At 36.8% G+C, this 16678-nt stretch overlaps 1 protein-coding gene across 1 annotated transcript in view; it reads right to left on the bottom strand.

The window, feature by feature from the left end:
- SLC2A13 (solute carrier family 2 member 13) overlaps positions 1-16678 on the bottom strand; it is a 391075-nt gene that overhangs the window by 116350 nt on the left and 258047 nt on the right. The window contains exons 5-6 of the mRNA XM_033222427.1: positions 8869-9032; positions 1777-1897 (exon numbers count right to left, since the gene is read on the bottom strand). Coding sequence (XP_033078318.1) covers positions 1777-1897; positions 8869-9032 — 285 coding nt within the window. The remainder of the gene's footprint in view (positions 1-1776; positions 1898-8868; positions 9033-16678) is intronic.

The raw sequence follows: 16678 nt of genomic DNA, 5'->3' as shown, positions 1-16678 counted from the left end.
ATGAGATACCATCTCACACCAGTTAGAATGGTGATCATTAAAAAGTCAGGAAACAACAGGTGCTGGAGAGGATGTGGAGAAATAGGAACGCTTTTATACTGTTGGTGGGACTGTAAACTAGTACAACCATTGTGGAAGACAGTGTGGTGATTCCTCAAGGATCTAGAACTAGAAATACCATTGGACCCAGCCATCCCATTACTGGGTATATACCCAAAGGATTATAAATCACGCTGCTATAAAGACACATGCACACGTATGTTTATTGCAGCACTATTCACAATAGCAAGACTTGGAACCAACCTAAATGTCTATCAATGATAGACTGGATTAAGAAAATGTGGCACATATATACACCATGGAATACTATGCAGCCATAAAAAACGATGAGTTCATGTCCTTTGTAGGGCTGGAAACCATTCTGAGCAAACTGGCTTAAGGACAGAAAACCAAACACTGCATGTTCTCACTCATAAGTGGGAACTGAACAATGAGAACACTTGGACACAGGAAGGGGAACATCACACACTGGGGCCTGTTGTGGGGTGGGGGGAAGGATAGCATTAGGAGATATACCTAATGTAAATGACGAGTTAATGGGTGCAGCACACCAACATGGCACATGTATACCTATGTAACAAACCTGCACATTGTGCACATGTACCCTAGAACTTAAAAGTATATATATATAAAAAAAAAGAACAATAAAAAGACTATGGAAGTCAGTAAGCCAATAATAAATAAACTTATCAGTAAAATAAAAGATGTGCTGTGGTGCCTATTTTCCAAAGGAAAGCAGATCACAATTTGGAACCAATATATCTTACTCACTGTTGTAACGAATAGCCACCATCAATTCAGCTCAGCTGGATGCTCTAAGTGAATACCAAGTGGAGTTCAGTGTATAATGTTTTAATTTCATATAGGATTGTATGAGTTAATAAATCATTTACTCATTGATTTGAGACTTGCGTCCATCTATTTCAAGCTAAAGGAATATAAATTTTTGTTAAGGCTAGGTCTTATTCTATCCATATGTTTTAAAGGGATTACTAGACTTTATGGTGGCTAAAATTCAGTTTAAAACTTGAAGCTCTGCTGCCAAATATATTAATTGATGTGTCCAATCACTCAAACTTTCATTTATGTGTTCTCAGTCCATCTATCTGTTTGTCTTCTTTTAAATCTAATTATCACATAGTGATAGATGTAATGAGGTCTTAGGCCTGCAGCTAGCCATTATAACATTTTTTGTTTTTCCACCATCACTTTTTACTTCCTGATTCTCTGAAAGAGCCTCAGCACTGAGGCAAACCTTTTCTTCTGTTTAAATGAATAAGAGGATATCCATGCAAATCAGTACAAATTGTCAGAATATTCAGAGGGCATGTGCATCTTGTAAAAGTTTAATTACTGATTCAAGTTATTTATTTTGCTTGCAAGATAGAGGTCACTGAATAGTATATGATCTAAAATAGCTTTTCTGTATTCCTGCTTAGATTCAGTATCAATCCCCAATTTTAATTTCCATAGAAACATCACCAAGATTGTGTCTAATAACTCACTGTTTCCTTAAATCCTTACACTCACACATCTGCACAAGCTGTTCCTCTTCCTGGGGGCCCCTCTCTACCACCTTTCCCATTTTCTTCCCTTCTTACATAAGCCTGGATGCCTAACAAGCTCCTACTCATCTCTACAACTTTAAAAAAGTTAAAAGCAAGCAAAAAAGTCACCCGAGTCATGTAAGAGAAGAAGAACATAATGAAATCTCACCTGTAGCTTGTGCAAGTGGCATTCTGACCTGACGGAGTTATCGGCTGAAAAGTGATGCGTGGGGAAACTTGGGCTGATAGCACAAATCCCAAGGCAAGAATAATGAGTGCTACGGTGGTACCTTAAAAAAAAAAAAAAAAAAAAATTATATTAGAGAAGAGTTGACAATATTATTTTAAAGCAGACTGGGTTTGGTAAAAACAAAACCAAAAAACAAAGAAACAAACAAAATCCTCTGAAAAAAAGTACTGTGCTCTGTCTTCAATGGATTTAAAAAAACAATGCTCCCAATGTATAAACAAATTATCAGAACTATTCACTAGCACATTCATGGTGAGACATGATGAGAGTGAAATTCAAAGCAAATATATTTGCTAGCCAAAGAGTAAATTGGTAATGATTTCTTAAAAGAAACCACACACACCTAGGATTCCTGAAAATCTCAAAATCAATTAATGTGACAACATTATTGAGTGCCTAACATATTAGGAAGTATGAAAGACAACAGATTTCCATCAAGTGTCCCTTTTGGTGCCAAGAAAATTCTTCTAATGACATTCAATCACGTAAGACTTACATTGGTAAACCTTTTTAGTTTAACAAACGAGTTATTTCTAAAGCAGTTGAAAGAGCATGTTTTATTAAAATTGAGTAGCATTTTTTTGAAGATTTTAAGGTACCAGAAATAATATATCACATGTATTCTTTTTTCTTTCTTGTTGGTATTTGAAAGTGAAATATTTGTTTTGATGCTAACATATAGGAATGGTGATTAAGCATATTACTTAAAAGAATAATTTTTGTGTCCCTGATAGATATCCTAATTGTAAATAAGACATTTTTCAAGTTTCTGACTATTGTTTGAGCCACAGACATTGTGAGGATGAACAAAAAGGGTCATGGGAAGAATGGAGAAAGAAAATATGATGGAATACCATGCAGCTGTAAAAAAGAATGAGATCATGTCCCCTGCAGCAACATGGATGGAGCTGGAGGCCATGATCCTTGGCAAACTAACACAGAAATAGAAAACCTAATACTGCATGTTCTTATTTAGAAGTGGGAGCTGCATGATAAAAACACATGGATACAATGAAGGGAACAACAGACACCAGGGGATTACTTGAGGGTAGAGGGTGGGAGAAAGGAGAAGACCAAAAAACAACTTATTAGGTATTGTGCTTATTTTCTGGGTGACTAAATAATCTGTACACCAGACCTCTGAGATATGTGTTCACTTATATAACGAGCCTGCACATGTACCCCTGAAATTAAAATAAAAGTTAAAAAAGAGAATATGGCTGTATTAGTTTGTATACTTTATTTGAATGAGAGAAAATAAGTTTAAAACATGGAATTTAGGAGGGCAGGTTAGTCATAGTTAAGGTTTCATTAGTTAAGCTTGGAGGGAATTTAAATTACGAACAAAAATATTATTCAAAATAGATTTTAAAAAGAACATTGAGAAGCACTGTGGAAGTACAACAGGGTACTATACAATAGTTGAGGTGTTTTTGTTTAAGACATAGTAGGTGTGTGAAGCCAGGCATTATGGGTGCAGAGGTGACCTTGGGATCAGATGGCTGTAGTTTTTAGCTAGCTTTGCTGTTTACTGACTCTGTGATCTTGGATAAGGGACATAACCTTTCCACAATTCAATGTTGTCTTTTGTAAAATAGGGCTTAGTGAAAATACTCACCTTACGAACTTACAGTGAATTTTAAATGTTATAATGTATTTGAAAGATGTTTTAATGCTATGACATGTTAGCTATTATGCTATGATTATTATTACAAGCAGCAGCAGCAGCCACAGCAAACCTTCAAAATAACAGAACGAAGTTGAAGGATGGGGAGGATTAAAGAAAGGTCAGAAGTCTATTTCACAAAACCAGGCCAACAATGCAATAAAACTAAAATTACAGTTTGTTTAACTACTGTTGGCTTAAAATTCAAACCAGAACTAGGAACAGTTTGAGCCATTCCTTTTCTCAAAAGACTATCAAGCACCAAATTGAAAAACAGAAAAGAGATGTAATAGGTCTGTTATGAAGATCATACCTCTCTCCTCAAACAAAACAACCCAACCATGAGATTTACTGTTAGTCTGTCCATCAAAAATTCTGAGTCCCTATTTGCCCAAATTACATCCATATCTTATTGCCATGTAACAGGTAAGATTTTTTTTTTAAATCAGGAAACTTTGATATATTAAGATGTGAAGGAAAGATGAGTCTCTTCTTTCATAACACTCCTTAAATAACCTATCTCCATGAAAATGATAAACTCTAAGATGATATACCTAGCACATACCCAGTAAAGTTCAATTCTAGTGCCTGGCATATAAAGATTGAAATAAATATTGGTTGAATGGATGGACCACCATACTATACATTTTTGCAATGTTGGCTATTTTTGAAAAAAAACAAACAAAAAAAAACTGTTAAGACAATCCAATTAAAGTCATAAGGTTAGTATGGTATAACTATCCTAAATGAGAGTTCTGCAATATGGATAATATGATTCTACATCTATCTCTTAACAAGTCCAACCAACCTAAAAATTATGAGAAATAAACTATTGAAATAAACAATTCTGGATACACAAAATTCCTAAATAGGCAAAAGTTAACTCTTCTTATGCCAAATTTATTTTTATTTTGGCCCATTTTGGAGGAAAATATTTTAAAAGCCAGCATTACACTCTTACTTTTGTTATCACAGATAGTGATGGTTCTGAATCCTGGCTTCCTGTTGGAAGCAAATGCCTGGATGTACCCCAACCTCTGAATCAGTCTCCAGAATATCAGTACAAAATATCGGAGTTTTAAAGAGTTCCACAAGTGGTTATGATGCCAAGACAGGGCTAAAACCCCTATGACATGATAAGCTCCTTACAAGAAGGAAATGGTATCTTAAATGACTTTATTTATAAAATAAATTTTTAAGTAATCACTTAGTCCTATCATCTACTCATATACACTATTAAAGCATAAAATGATTTGAATTACCTTTTTCCTTATATTTAGTAAGTTACAGATGTTTTATCAATCATTTGTTAGTATTTAAAATCAATCTGGTTATTGTCAAGTTATTCATTATTACAACCTGGATTTGAGTCTAATACAAGAAGGCTTTGGATGAAAGAATTTTATCTGGTGTACCGTGTAGTTTTGGCATGTTCTTTATGTTTCAAGAGAAGAGTCTCTCTTAACCAAATACAGTGTTAGATTTTGAAATTTTGATATAATTTTGAAAATAAAAATATTCTCCACAGGAAGTGAAGAGTGCTGAATAAATAGCATTATTAAAAATATCTGATGTAATAATCAGTACCAGGTACAGTGTTTTGCTTATTAGTAAATACTGAGAGAAACGAAATAATTTCCCTTCCCATGACTCTACTAGAGCAGTAGTTTTCACACTTTGTGTGCGTAAGTATCACCTAGGGAACCTGTCTAAAGTGCACATATTTCAAGCCTCATTTTCAGAAATTCTAATTTAGTAGATCTGGGTTAAGGCCCAATAATCCATGTTTTAAAATAAGTACCCTTGGCAATTGTGATGAAGACAGTCTGTGAGTGAAGTTTTCAGAAATATACACTACCAAAACATGAGGGGGAAAAACAGAACCTTTCTGGCTTTCTGATTCATTACCAATAAAGCTATATAAATATAAATATTCCAATATTAAAAGAATCAAGAAGTTGTCACTAAATTTGTAATATTTACCAGAAAAGTCCAGTTCTCTGAACAAACTTTGAAATTACAAAAAGATGGCTGGGTGCAGTGGCTCACGCCTGTAATCCCAGCACTTTAGGAGGCCGAGGCGGGTGGATCACGAGGTCAGGAGATCGAGACCATCCTGGCTAACACGGTGAAACCCTGTCTCTACTAAAAATACAAAAAATTAGCCGGGTGTGGTGGCGGGCGCCTGTAGTCCCATCTACCGGAAGGCTGAGGCAGGAGAATGCTGTGAACCCAGAAGGCGGAGCTTGCCGTGAGCCGAGATCACGCCACTTCACTCCAGTCTGGGCAACAGAGGGAGACTCAGTCCCCTCCCCCCCCCCCAAAAAAATATAAAAAGACTACCAAAAATGTCCTACATTTAAAATTACTCATGGACTACATATTTTGTATTTCTTTGTATAGTTCCTTTGCCCAGGCTTACATAGTTTTTATTTGTAGTCATCTTAAAAGAATGAATATCTAACAAAAAACCATCTTGATATAACATTTTTCACTATTCTTAGTCCAATATAATAAAATAAATGATAATAAAAAAACAAAATAGGGAACAATATTGAATCAAAGGTTAAAAATTCTAGGCTATAGTCAATTTAAGAAATTTAACATAGAACAGTATGTTAATACTTAGTACCATTAAAATATCAAGTATATACCTACATATAAATGAATAAAACAAAAACATACGGAAATAAAAATACAACTAACATAGAATCAATCAGTATAGGAATGTGAAAGAAAAATCTATTGTGAGTGAGGGTCACACTGGAATAGTACTAATATGTTACAAGGTTGTTAAGTGGTACATCTTCTTCTGAAGGTGTAAAGGTCCATTGGTCATTATCTTATAGTAGGATCTATCTAATCACTGAAACTCAAGAACCACATGAATGGCACTAATTACTGTGTGTACAGGTAAAAGAGGAGACCGGCGAGGCTTGTGACAAGAAACCAGGACTTCTACCTCTCAAACCATTGTAATATCCACTGTATCACTTTAATTGGCCACATAATAAGGAAATCAAATAGACTGTGTCTCTCAAGATGGAGAAATCACTGTACAGTGTTTGTAGTGGACAGAACTGAGGCCTTGGTGGGTTTCAGCTGCAAAGAGAACGAGGCAGGAAGGAAAAGTGCCTATAGATTGCTCATGAGAAGGAGACCCTGAAATCCCTTGGTGCTTCCCAAGGAATTGTCTTAATACTTCTTCTTAACAGTAAGGGATGGGCTCTGGGAATCCTTGGGCAGAAGACTTACACTGAGAGGGGAACACGACACAGGCCAGAAGAGTTCAGGAAGGTTCCTAGACTATGATGATGGAGGCTGCTTTTGCAGTAAGGTTTAAACAACAAAGGCTCACTCTTTGGTAACAATAATGCTGTGACAGCTAAAATGCTCTGAGCCCTTTACTCTCTGTGTCAGGTAGTATTTGAAATCCTGTACATCTGTAAATGTGTTAAATCCTCATTACATCTCTGTGAAGTAGGGATGATAATTAATCCCCATTCACACATAAGGAAAGAGAACCTTGCCCAAAGTCACACTATTCAAATCCAAACAGTCTGGGGCTCTACATCGATAAGGGCTCAAAAATCCTAGAGAACTAATAAGAAAGTGTTTTATTGGAATACCAAATGAAGGAACACAGGTTGCTAGAAATAATGTTTAGTCAGTTTTCCCCAGATCTCAAAGGCCAACTCCCAAATTGAAGCAGCAATTAAGTTCTATTTAAAAAATAGACTTCTTGAGGTAGTAATATACTGGAGTTCTACTTAAAAAGAAGGGTGTCATCCATTAAAAATATTTAAAAGCAGCTATTATCTCTTCTTAGCGTTCATCTCAAAATCAAGGGTCAGCAAATCCAATTTCCAGTCCACTGTGGGAATTTATTTTTAACACTTCACTGCCTGATGGTAATCTATCCTTTTGTTGAGAGTTTACTATCCTAACGAGACACCCCACTTCATTGCTGGATAGCTCTGATTATTGGGAATATTTTTCTTGTATTAAGTAAAAATCTGTGTCCTCATAACATCTACTATCTGCTAAAATAAGATACCTGGTAGGCTTCTGTCTTTAGTATGTTCTCTAGGCTAAATACCTCTGGTTTCTTCAACAGGTTTATAAACATGGTTTTGAAACCCTTACTTGTCCCTCACTTTTATTCATTTACCTACTGTCTTAGTTCAGTATGTATCCTGGCTGTAGGCAATCACCTTTGTCCCTTAATCAGACAATCTCTCACCTTTCCCTCAAGCACTGATATTGCAGTTCAGCACACATTGTTGGATTCAAGGGCTCCTACTGCTTAGGCAAGAAAAGAAGGTGAAAACATTCTACTCTTCCTTCTGGAATGAGGGCCAGGAGAGGGTAAGTATTTCTGATAACTGAGTTTGGAACTTAGAATGTATTTTCTCATCAAATCTGGGATGAGCGCCTGAAATAGTTCTATTAGATCAATGTTTTAGATACAATTTGATTAAAACAGAATTTAGTTAATACTGCCCTGGAAACTATATTTTAATGGAAAAATATATTCTCACTCCAAATAAACTTATAAAGGAGTTATTAGAGTGCAGCTAATTGTACATAGGAATGTACTTGTATATTTGAAAAAAATTAGAAAATTATATCATGCAATCATGTAAAAACAACGTTAAAGATGTGGGTCTCATTCTATCAGTGAAACAGTCCTTGTGTTACAGTGAAATAATAAATAAAATGGGCAGAATTTAAACAGAAAAGTTACTGGAGGATTTAAAAAAAAAAAAAAAGGTTTGCTTTATTTCGCTATCATAGAAAATACATTTAACCAACCAGAATTTACCCTGGAACTTAGGCTTGTTTCAAACACAGAAAGAGTCTGTCCCTGCTTTGTGAAGAAATTCCATGGTTCTAATACTCTCCTGCTGAAAGATCTTTGAAAAAAAAAAAGGCTCCAAATTTAATTCCATTGTATTCCAAATTTAAAAATATATCATATGTTAAAAAGTGAGTTTCTGAATCCAAAGTTTTAGTTTTTCAAAAAAGGATAGAACAGAAAACAATTTTTTTTCACTTTTGTACTTTTGAGTGGAACTCAACAGAAAAATGTTACTCTCAGTAGATCAAAATTATTCTTGCAGTTTGTTTCTACTCACATTCTAGTTTCTAGTCACGTAGTGTAAGAGTTGTTAAAAGCTATTTTTTTTTTTTTTTTCTTTTTTGGTCTAGAAGGACTCTAATTATTTTGTTGTTTGGCTGAGAAATCAATATTAGAAGTGGTGTAAGTATTGTATTTTTGAAGGTTAAACTTGAAGTTATTAGGAAATAAAGTTTATAATTGAATTCTTCATCCAGGCACCTACCTGCTAAACTACCAAAGGTAAGCTTTCTGCGGCCCACTTTCTCAACGAGCCAGACTCCCGCAAGTGTGAAAATGAAATTTGTGAAGGCTGTAACTGAAGCCAGCCATATTGCAAGTCTATCATCTTCAACACCAGACATCTGCAGAATGGTTGCACTGTAGTACCTGCAAAGCAATGAATAAAACAATTGCTATTGATACCCAAATAGCAATAAAACAATTGCTATTGATACCCAAAGAAACAGGGTTATTCTGATAGAAAATGATGTATTCAACTTAAAAAAATAATATGGATAGCTACGGTAATAACATCAAATTAACATGGGAATTAATGTAAGCTCTTGAAAAGATCACAATATAAAGACTATGTTCAAATAAATTTATTTTGGAGTTTGGATAATCAAGAAGAGGCACCTGAGCAAGTAGAAAAGGTTGAAGACTTCCAAAGTGATGCACATCCCACAAGTAGGGACAGTGGCAGCTGGTGGTTTCACTAAAACTATCATAAACTCCAAGTCCATGGAATGAATCAGAAGTCATCATACACTGTGAATTAATGTCCTTAAAAGGCTGCCATAAGATAACATAATACAATGGTAAAAATCTGGGACAAGTGAAGGAACTCCTCAAAAAAGACACAATGAGTAAGATAGTGTCAGAATGTATTTGGCATTGTGTAAAAAGATGAGAAACTGACATGAGGTCCATGAGAATCATTTATGTTTCCTGAAAAAGGGTACTCTGGTGAGCTAAAGTCTCTAGTATGATTAGGCTCTGTAGACTCATTTCATGCTAAGTGAACTCACTGGAGACTGGCTTTAAAAAGATAATGCCAGTTTGTTGATGCACAATGGAAGATATGTCTTGCACATTTAAGGATGACAGCTTTCTCACAAGACACTTCTTTTCTGGGGGAAACATTAATAGCTAAACCAGCTGATTACTTTAAAGTTAACCTGAAAACAAAGAAAGCAAAGTACTGCTGGTGAGCCACTGATGAAATGTGATAGAATTCAAACCTTAAAGACACATTCTGAACCATGGCTTTGCCCAGTTTTTCAAGCCATTCTAAAACAAGTTAGCTTTACTCAAATCAGACAGTAGTCATCCAAGCAATATGTTAAATCAGCCCGGATATTTCCCTAGTTAAAAATCTACAGTTTCTGAATATTTATCAATACCTTTATAATATTTCAAAAATCAAATCTGTTTTTAATATGTTTAAGTCTCATTGATTAATCAATGGCTTCTGTCTACTATTTTTTAAACTAATGATGATGGCTCTTACGCAAAATTTTAATACCAACATGGACTCATTCATCCTGAAAAAAAGTGTTTTCTTTTTTTAAATTAATAAATCAAACCTATAAATTATGCAGCATGAAGGATGTGTTTTACTGATCACACTAAAAAGCATGTCAATCATTTTAAGACTGAATTCTGACAGCTGTTGCAAAAAGAGAAATTCCCAGTGGAATTATTCCATTCCAATTATTTTCATTATCATGAAAACTGCGAATGTTTTGCAGTCAGAGTGTAAAGTGATGATAAAAATTATGAAAACAATTCATTCCATTTGTGTAGTGTTTTATAGTTTCCAAGTTCTACCATATACATTTTCATAAAGACCTGTATGGCAATGTCAAACCTTGCATGTAATCACAAACTAACATGAATACCAAATCTAAAAAGGCAGAAAATAGAAACATTGAGAAAAAATTCAAATATTTAAAGCCAAAAGAATTTGACATGTGTCATGCTACTAAGTTTCAGAGTCATCACAATAATTTAAGAATAAAAATAGTGACATTGTGCAAAATAATTCTTCCAAATAGAGGCAGGGGAAAATTAAAACAGAAGCTATTTTGATGCTTTCATTTTTAATAAAATAAAACAATCGAATCACAAGTGTTAAATGAAGAGATAGAACAGAGAGTGGTATAAAACAGAGTAAGTTGTCTACATTTTATTTAAAATGAAAAATGTTACATAGCTATACATAGTATTTTCAGTACTTAAGTTAAAGAGTCAGAATGCAACCAAAAATTGACCTGGAATTCAGAAAGCTGCATTCTAATAGCACTTATGTGTCTTCTGGCCAGGTTAGGTAACATAATCACTTGTACACTGAATATTTATTTATTAAGTACCTAGTGTATAAGCTATGTGAATTACTAAGATCCCACAGATATGTTATTGAATCCTGTTGCTGCCCTCAAGAAGCTCATAGTTTAATTTAAAAGAATGAAACGGAAAGACAATATTTTGGTATCACAACACGTACAATTAACAGTGAGGCATAAAGAACAGAGCAAACAATTTATTTGCTGTAGAATATTCCTTGATTTTCCAGGGAATTAATTTTTTTGTTGTTGCTGTTGCTGTTTTTTTTTTTTTTTGAGACGGAGTCTCGCTCTGTCGCCCAGGCTGGAGTGCAGTGGCCGGATCTCAGCTCACTGCAAGCTCCGCCTCCCGGGTTTACGCCATTCTCCTGCCTCAGCCTCCCGAGTAGCTGGGACTACAGGCGCCCGCCACCTCGCCTGGCTAGTTTTTGTATTTTTTAGTAGAGACGGGGTTTCACGGTGTTAGCCAGGATGGTCTCGATCTCCTGACCTCATGATCCGCCCGTCTCGGCCTCCCAAAGTGCTGGGATTACAGGCTTGAGCCACCGCGCCTGGCGAATTAATGTTTGAGTTGTGCCTTGTCATAAAGGTTTGCCAGCAGGTCTGACAATGGTGGAGGGCATTAGAGGTCACTGAAATGACATATCTGAAGGACCAAAGTGCAAAACGGTACGCTGGGTTCACAGACATAAGTACTTCACCTTGGTTGAACATACAATGCATACAAATGAGGGGCCGAGCACAGTGGCTCACACTTGTAATCCCAGCACTTTGGGAGGCCAAGGTGGGCAAAGCACCTGAGGTCGGGAGTTCAAAACCAGCCTGGCCAACATGGTGAAACCCCGTCTCTACCAAAAATACAAAAAATTAGCTGGGCATGGTAGCAGGCGCCTATACTCCACAGCTACTCAGGAGCCTGAGGCAGGAGAATTGCTTGAACCTGGGAGGCGGAGGTTGCAGTGAGCCAAGATCGCGCCATTGTACTCCAGCCTGGGCAACAAAAGCAAAACTCCATCTCAAAAAAATAAAAAAATAAAAAAAAAAGAACACATACAAATGAGAAGTATGAAGTAAGGGTACAGCAGAAACTTCTGTTATGGAGGGGACTTGAATGTAATGCTATACATTTGGACTTTGTATTGTAGGCAATGGGAAATCACAAAGTGGAGTTTAAAGAGAAATAACAGGACTAAATCTGTTCTATGAAGAGATTACTCCGGAGATAGCCAAGTGGGTGAACTGGAGGCCAACTGAACTAAAGGTATATTGTTCTGAAGCCTATTTCAAGTCATTATACTGGCAACAGGTAATTGCAGATTATCTGGATTAATGGAAAACAGTTAAGAGGAGGGGCTGAAATTCACTGACAGCCTTGCATCTCCCTCTCAGCAAGAACTGCGACTTCAGCCCACACTAAATTTTGTCCTTTACAGACTGCCTTGATTTTCATCTTCCTTTCTCTAAAACACTGGTAAATATATTAGTTTGTGTTGCAGCCATGACAAATTACCACAAGGTTAGTGACTTTAAAACAAAACACATTTATTATCTCACAGCTCTGTAGGTCAGGAATCTGACAAATGTCTCACTGGGGGTCAAAAATCACAGGTGTCAGCAGAGCTCTGTTCCTTCCTGGAGGCTCCAGGGAAAAATCATGTCCTTGTCTTTTGCAGCTTTTAGAGGTCTCCTAATTCCCTGGCTGGTGGCCCCCTTCCTCAGTCTTCAAAGCCAACAATGATTTGTCAAGTCCCTCTCATGTTACTTCACTATGACCTTTGCTTTGCCTCTCTTTTTTTTTTTTTTTTTTTTTTTTTTGAGAGGGAGTCTCGCTCTGTTGCCCAGGCTGGAGTGCAGTGGCCAGATCTCAGCTCACTGCAAGCTCCGCCTCCCGGGTTTACGTCATTCTCCTGCCTCAGCCTCCGGAGTAGCTGGGACTACAGGCGCCCGCCACCTCGCCCGGCTAGTAGAGACGGGGTTTCACGGTGTTAGCCAGGATGGTCTCGATCTCCTGACCTCGTGATCCACCCGTCTCGGCCTCCCAAAGTGCTGGGATTACAGGCTTGAGCCACCGCGCCCGGCCGGCTTTGCCTCCCTTGTGACTAGATTGGCTCCACTCAGAAAATCCAGAATAATCTCTTTAATTAAGGTAAACTGATCAGCACATTTAATTCAGTCTGCACCTTAATTTCCTTTTGCCATGTAATGTAACATATTCACAGGCTCTGGGAACTAGGATATGTATGTATGTCCTTAGGGGGACCATTATTCTGGCTATCACGGTAAACGTACTAATAAGCAGTAAAATAAACAAAAGCCAACAGTTATAATGAGAAGAAAGGAATGGAAGACAAGGACATCTACTTAAAAGGTAATCAGTTCTAGAAAAATCAGGCAATAACTACATTCTCTTTCATAGGGCAGGACATGACATATCTAGGTCAGAGCTATTCACAAACTTAATTTTAAAAGTCAGATCATGGTCTTATGAAAAGATATATTTAACTTACATTTACAAAGTACATTCCAATGTTTTCATAAATAATGATGTCAGCCAACTATTTAAGTAATGAGCTACCTACCACTGTGTTTACAATCTTCTAAACCTTTATGCAGTAGTTTGCATGTTCAAGGGACTGTATTCATTCAAAAGTTGCACAAAGGCATAAGGGAACCCTCTTATGCATAAAAGAACAATATGAACAACTGAAAAAGGCTTTCTTTCCTTTTTAGACTCAAAGCAGGCATACCCTCTCCTTTCAAAGTCATTTTATAATATCTATCAGACAAACTATCATCTTCTTCAAAGATTCCCTGGGCAAACTTTGGTCATCTCACACATACCATCTCTTCCCCAGAGTGAAGTTGAAAGGTTTGCAACTCTCTGTAGACATTTAAGGACAGCCAAGGCCGGAACTCTACGTGCATTGGTATCTTAGAGATTATGTGACACTCAGCTTCCAGTCCTGAATTTTAAATCTGACTCACACAAAACAAAAACATATAGGCTTTGGAAATGACAATCTATCCTAATGCTGACTTTTAACTAGCAATAAAAGACTAAACATATGAGTACTTCATATGCTTAACAAAATACATGTACTAAGTTCCTATTTGAACAAAGCACTTCCTAGGAATTTCTCAAAAAGCTATCTTTTTCACTATTACTTGCATTATAGAATTAACAGTAAAATAAGTGTCTGCTGGATTTTTTTATTTTTTATTTTTTATTTTTTTTTTGAGACAGAGTCTCGCTGTGTCGCCCAGGCTGGAGTGCAGTGGCGCGATCTCGGCTCACTGCAAGCTCCACCTCCCGGGTTCATGCCATTCTCCCGCCTCAGCATCCGAGTAGCTGGGACTACAGACGCCCGTCACCATGCCTGGCTAATTTTTTGTATTTTTAGTAGAGACAGGGTTTCACCGTGTTAGCCAGGATGGTCTCGATCTCCTGACCTCGTGATCCGCCCGCCTCGGCCTTCCAAAGTGCTGGGATTACAGGCTGGAGCCACCGCGCCCGGCCTGTTGGATTTATTGAATTTATCTACCGTAAACTTTTGAGAAGAAATTAAGAATAATTATCCTAAAAAACACCTGATAGACTTACTAAATTAAAAATTAAAGACTGATAAGAGAGAGGTAGAACATGAAGATAATTATATGAAAACCTTAGCTGTATAAACACTACGAGTTAGCTCTAAAATTCCTGGCAGCCAAGGCAAAATAGTAAACATTTCAGAAAATTTTAACTGTTTGACAAAATAAAATGTATCAGCTCACAATAAAGACAAATTTTTGCTGGCATGGGACTATAAAGACATTAATTTCATAAATAAAAGGGATATGGAACATATTCTTCCTGACAAGAGCCAGTCTAAGTAGGACAAATTAACTGCTGACTTACTCAATACTCTTATAGGCCACATTCATATTGTGATATAGGCCAAGTTACATGAGAAAGTATGTAAAGATTTCCATTATCTAAGTTATGTTCTTTAGCTCTTTTAGTTCCTAGTGCTACTTTTTTTCTTTCTTTTTTTTTTGTTTTTTTGGTACAATATGCCAAAGTATATTGACTACAGAGAATTTAAAATGCCATTACATTAAAAGGTTCTTTTAACTAAAATGAATTATATTTTCCTATTGGGAGACTGTTTTTACACTCAAAAACAAGGATAACTGTATTAGTCTGTTCTATGCTGTTATAAAGACATATACAAGACTGGATAATTTATAAATAAAAAGAGGTTGAATGGACTCAAGAGTTCCACATGGCTGGGGAGGCCCCACAATCATGGTGGAAGGCAAAGGAGGAGCAAAGGTATGTCTTACACAATGGCAGGCAAGACAGAGTGTGCAGGGGAACTACCCTTTACAAAACCATCAGATCTCATAAGACTTACTCCCTGTCACAAGAACAGCATGGGAAAAATCTGCCCCCATGATTCAATTACCTTCCACTGAGTCCTTTCCATGAAATGTGGGGATTACAGGAGCTACAATTCAAGAGGCGATTTGGGTGGGGACAGAGCCAAATCGTATCAATAACTCTCACAAGGGCATCCACTTAAAGGTTAATTAGTTCCAGAAAAATTTAGGCAATAACTATATTCTCTTTCATAGGGCAGAGGATGAGATATTTAGATAAGAATAATCTACAAACCTAATTTTTAAAAGTCAGGTCATGGACTTGTGGAAAGATACACTGAACTTATATTTAAAAACATGCGAATTCCAATGTTTACTGACATAATGATATCAGCCAACCATTTAAGTAACTGGTTACCACTATCTTTACAATCTTCTAAACCTCTATGCAGTAGTTTGAATTTATTCTCAAAAAATACATCATATTTTCCATCTGATATAATTTGGATATTTGTCCCTGCCCAAATCTTATGTTGAAGTGTAATCCCCAGTGCTGGAGGTGGGGCATGGTGGGAGATGTTTGGATCATGGAGGCGGATCCCTCAAGGTTTGGTGCTATCTTCATGATGTGAGTTCTTATGAAATTTGGTCATTTAAAAGGGTGAGGCACCTCTCCCCACCCACTCTCCTACTGCTTGCTCCTACTTTTGCCATGTGATGTGTCTGCTTCTCCCTTGCCTTCTGCCAGGAATGCAGGCTTCCTAAGGCCTCCAAAGAAGCTGAGCAGATGCCAGCGCCACTCTTCCTGAAAAGCCTACACAAGAGTAAGCTAATTGAACCTCTTTTCTTTATAAATTATCAAGTCTCAGGTATTTCTTCAGAGCAGTGCAAGAACAGCCTAATACAGAAAGTTGATACCAAGAGTGGGGCATTGCTATAAAGATACCTGAAAATGTGGAAGTGACTTTAGAACTGTGTAATGGGCAGAGGGTGGAAGAATTTGGAGGGCTCAGAAGACAGGAAGATCAAGGAAAATTTGGAACTTTTAAGAGACTGACTAAATGGTTGCGATCAAAATGCTGATAGTGATATGGACAGTGAAGTCTAGACTGCCGAGGTCTCAGGTAGAAATAAGGAACTTATTAGGAACTGTAGCAAAGGTCACATGTATTATGCCTTAGCAAAGAACTTGGCTGCTTTCTGTTCATGTCCCAGGGGTCTGTGAAAGCTTGAGCTTGAGACTGATTACTACAGTATCTAGCAGAAGAAATTTTTAAGCAATGAAGCATTCAAGAAGTGGCCTGTCTGCTTTTAACAGCTTATCCT

Source organism: Trachypithecus francoisi, unplaced genomic scaffold (assembly GCF_009764315.1).
Source record: "Trachypithecus francoisi isolate TF-2019V2 unplaced genomic scaffold, Tfra_2.0 Lachesis_group11, whole genome shotgun sequence".
NCBI lineage: Eukaryota > Metazoa > Chordata > Mammalia > Primates > Cercopithecidae > Trachypithecus > Trachypithecus francoisi.
The sequence above is the reverse complement of the archived record's forward strand: the minus strand, read 5'-3'. Positions and strand labels throughout refer to the sequence as shown.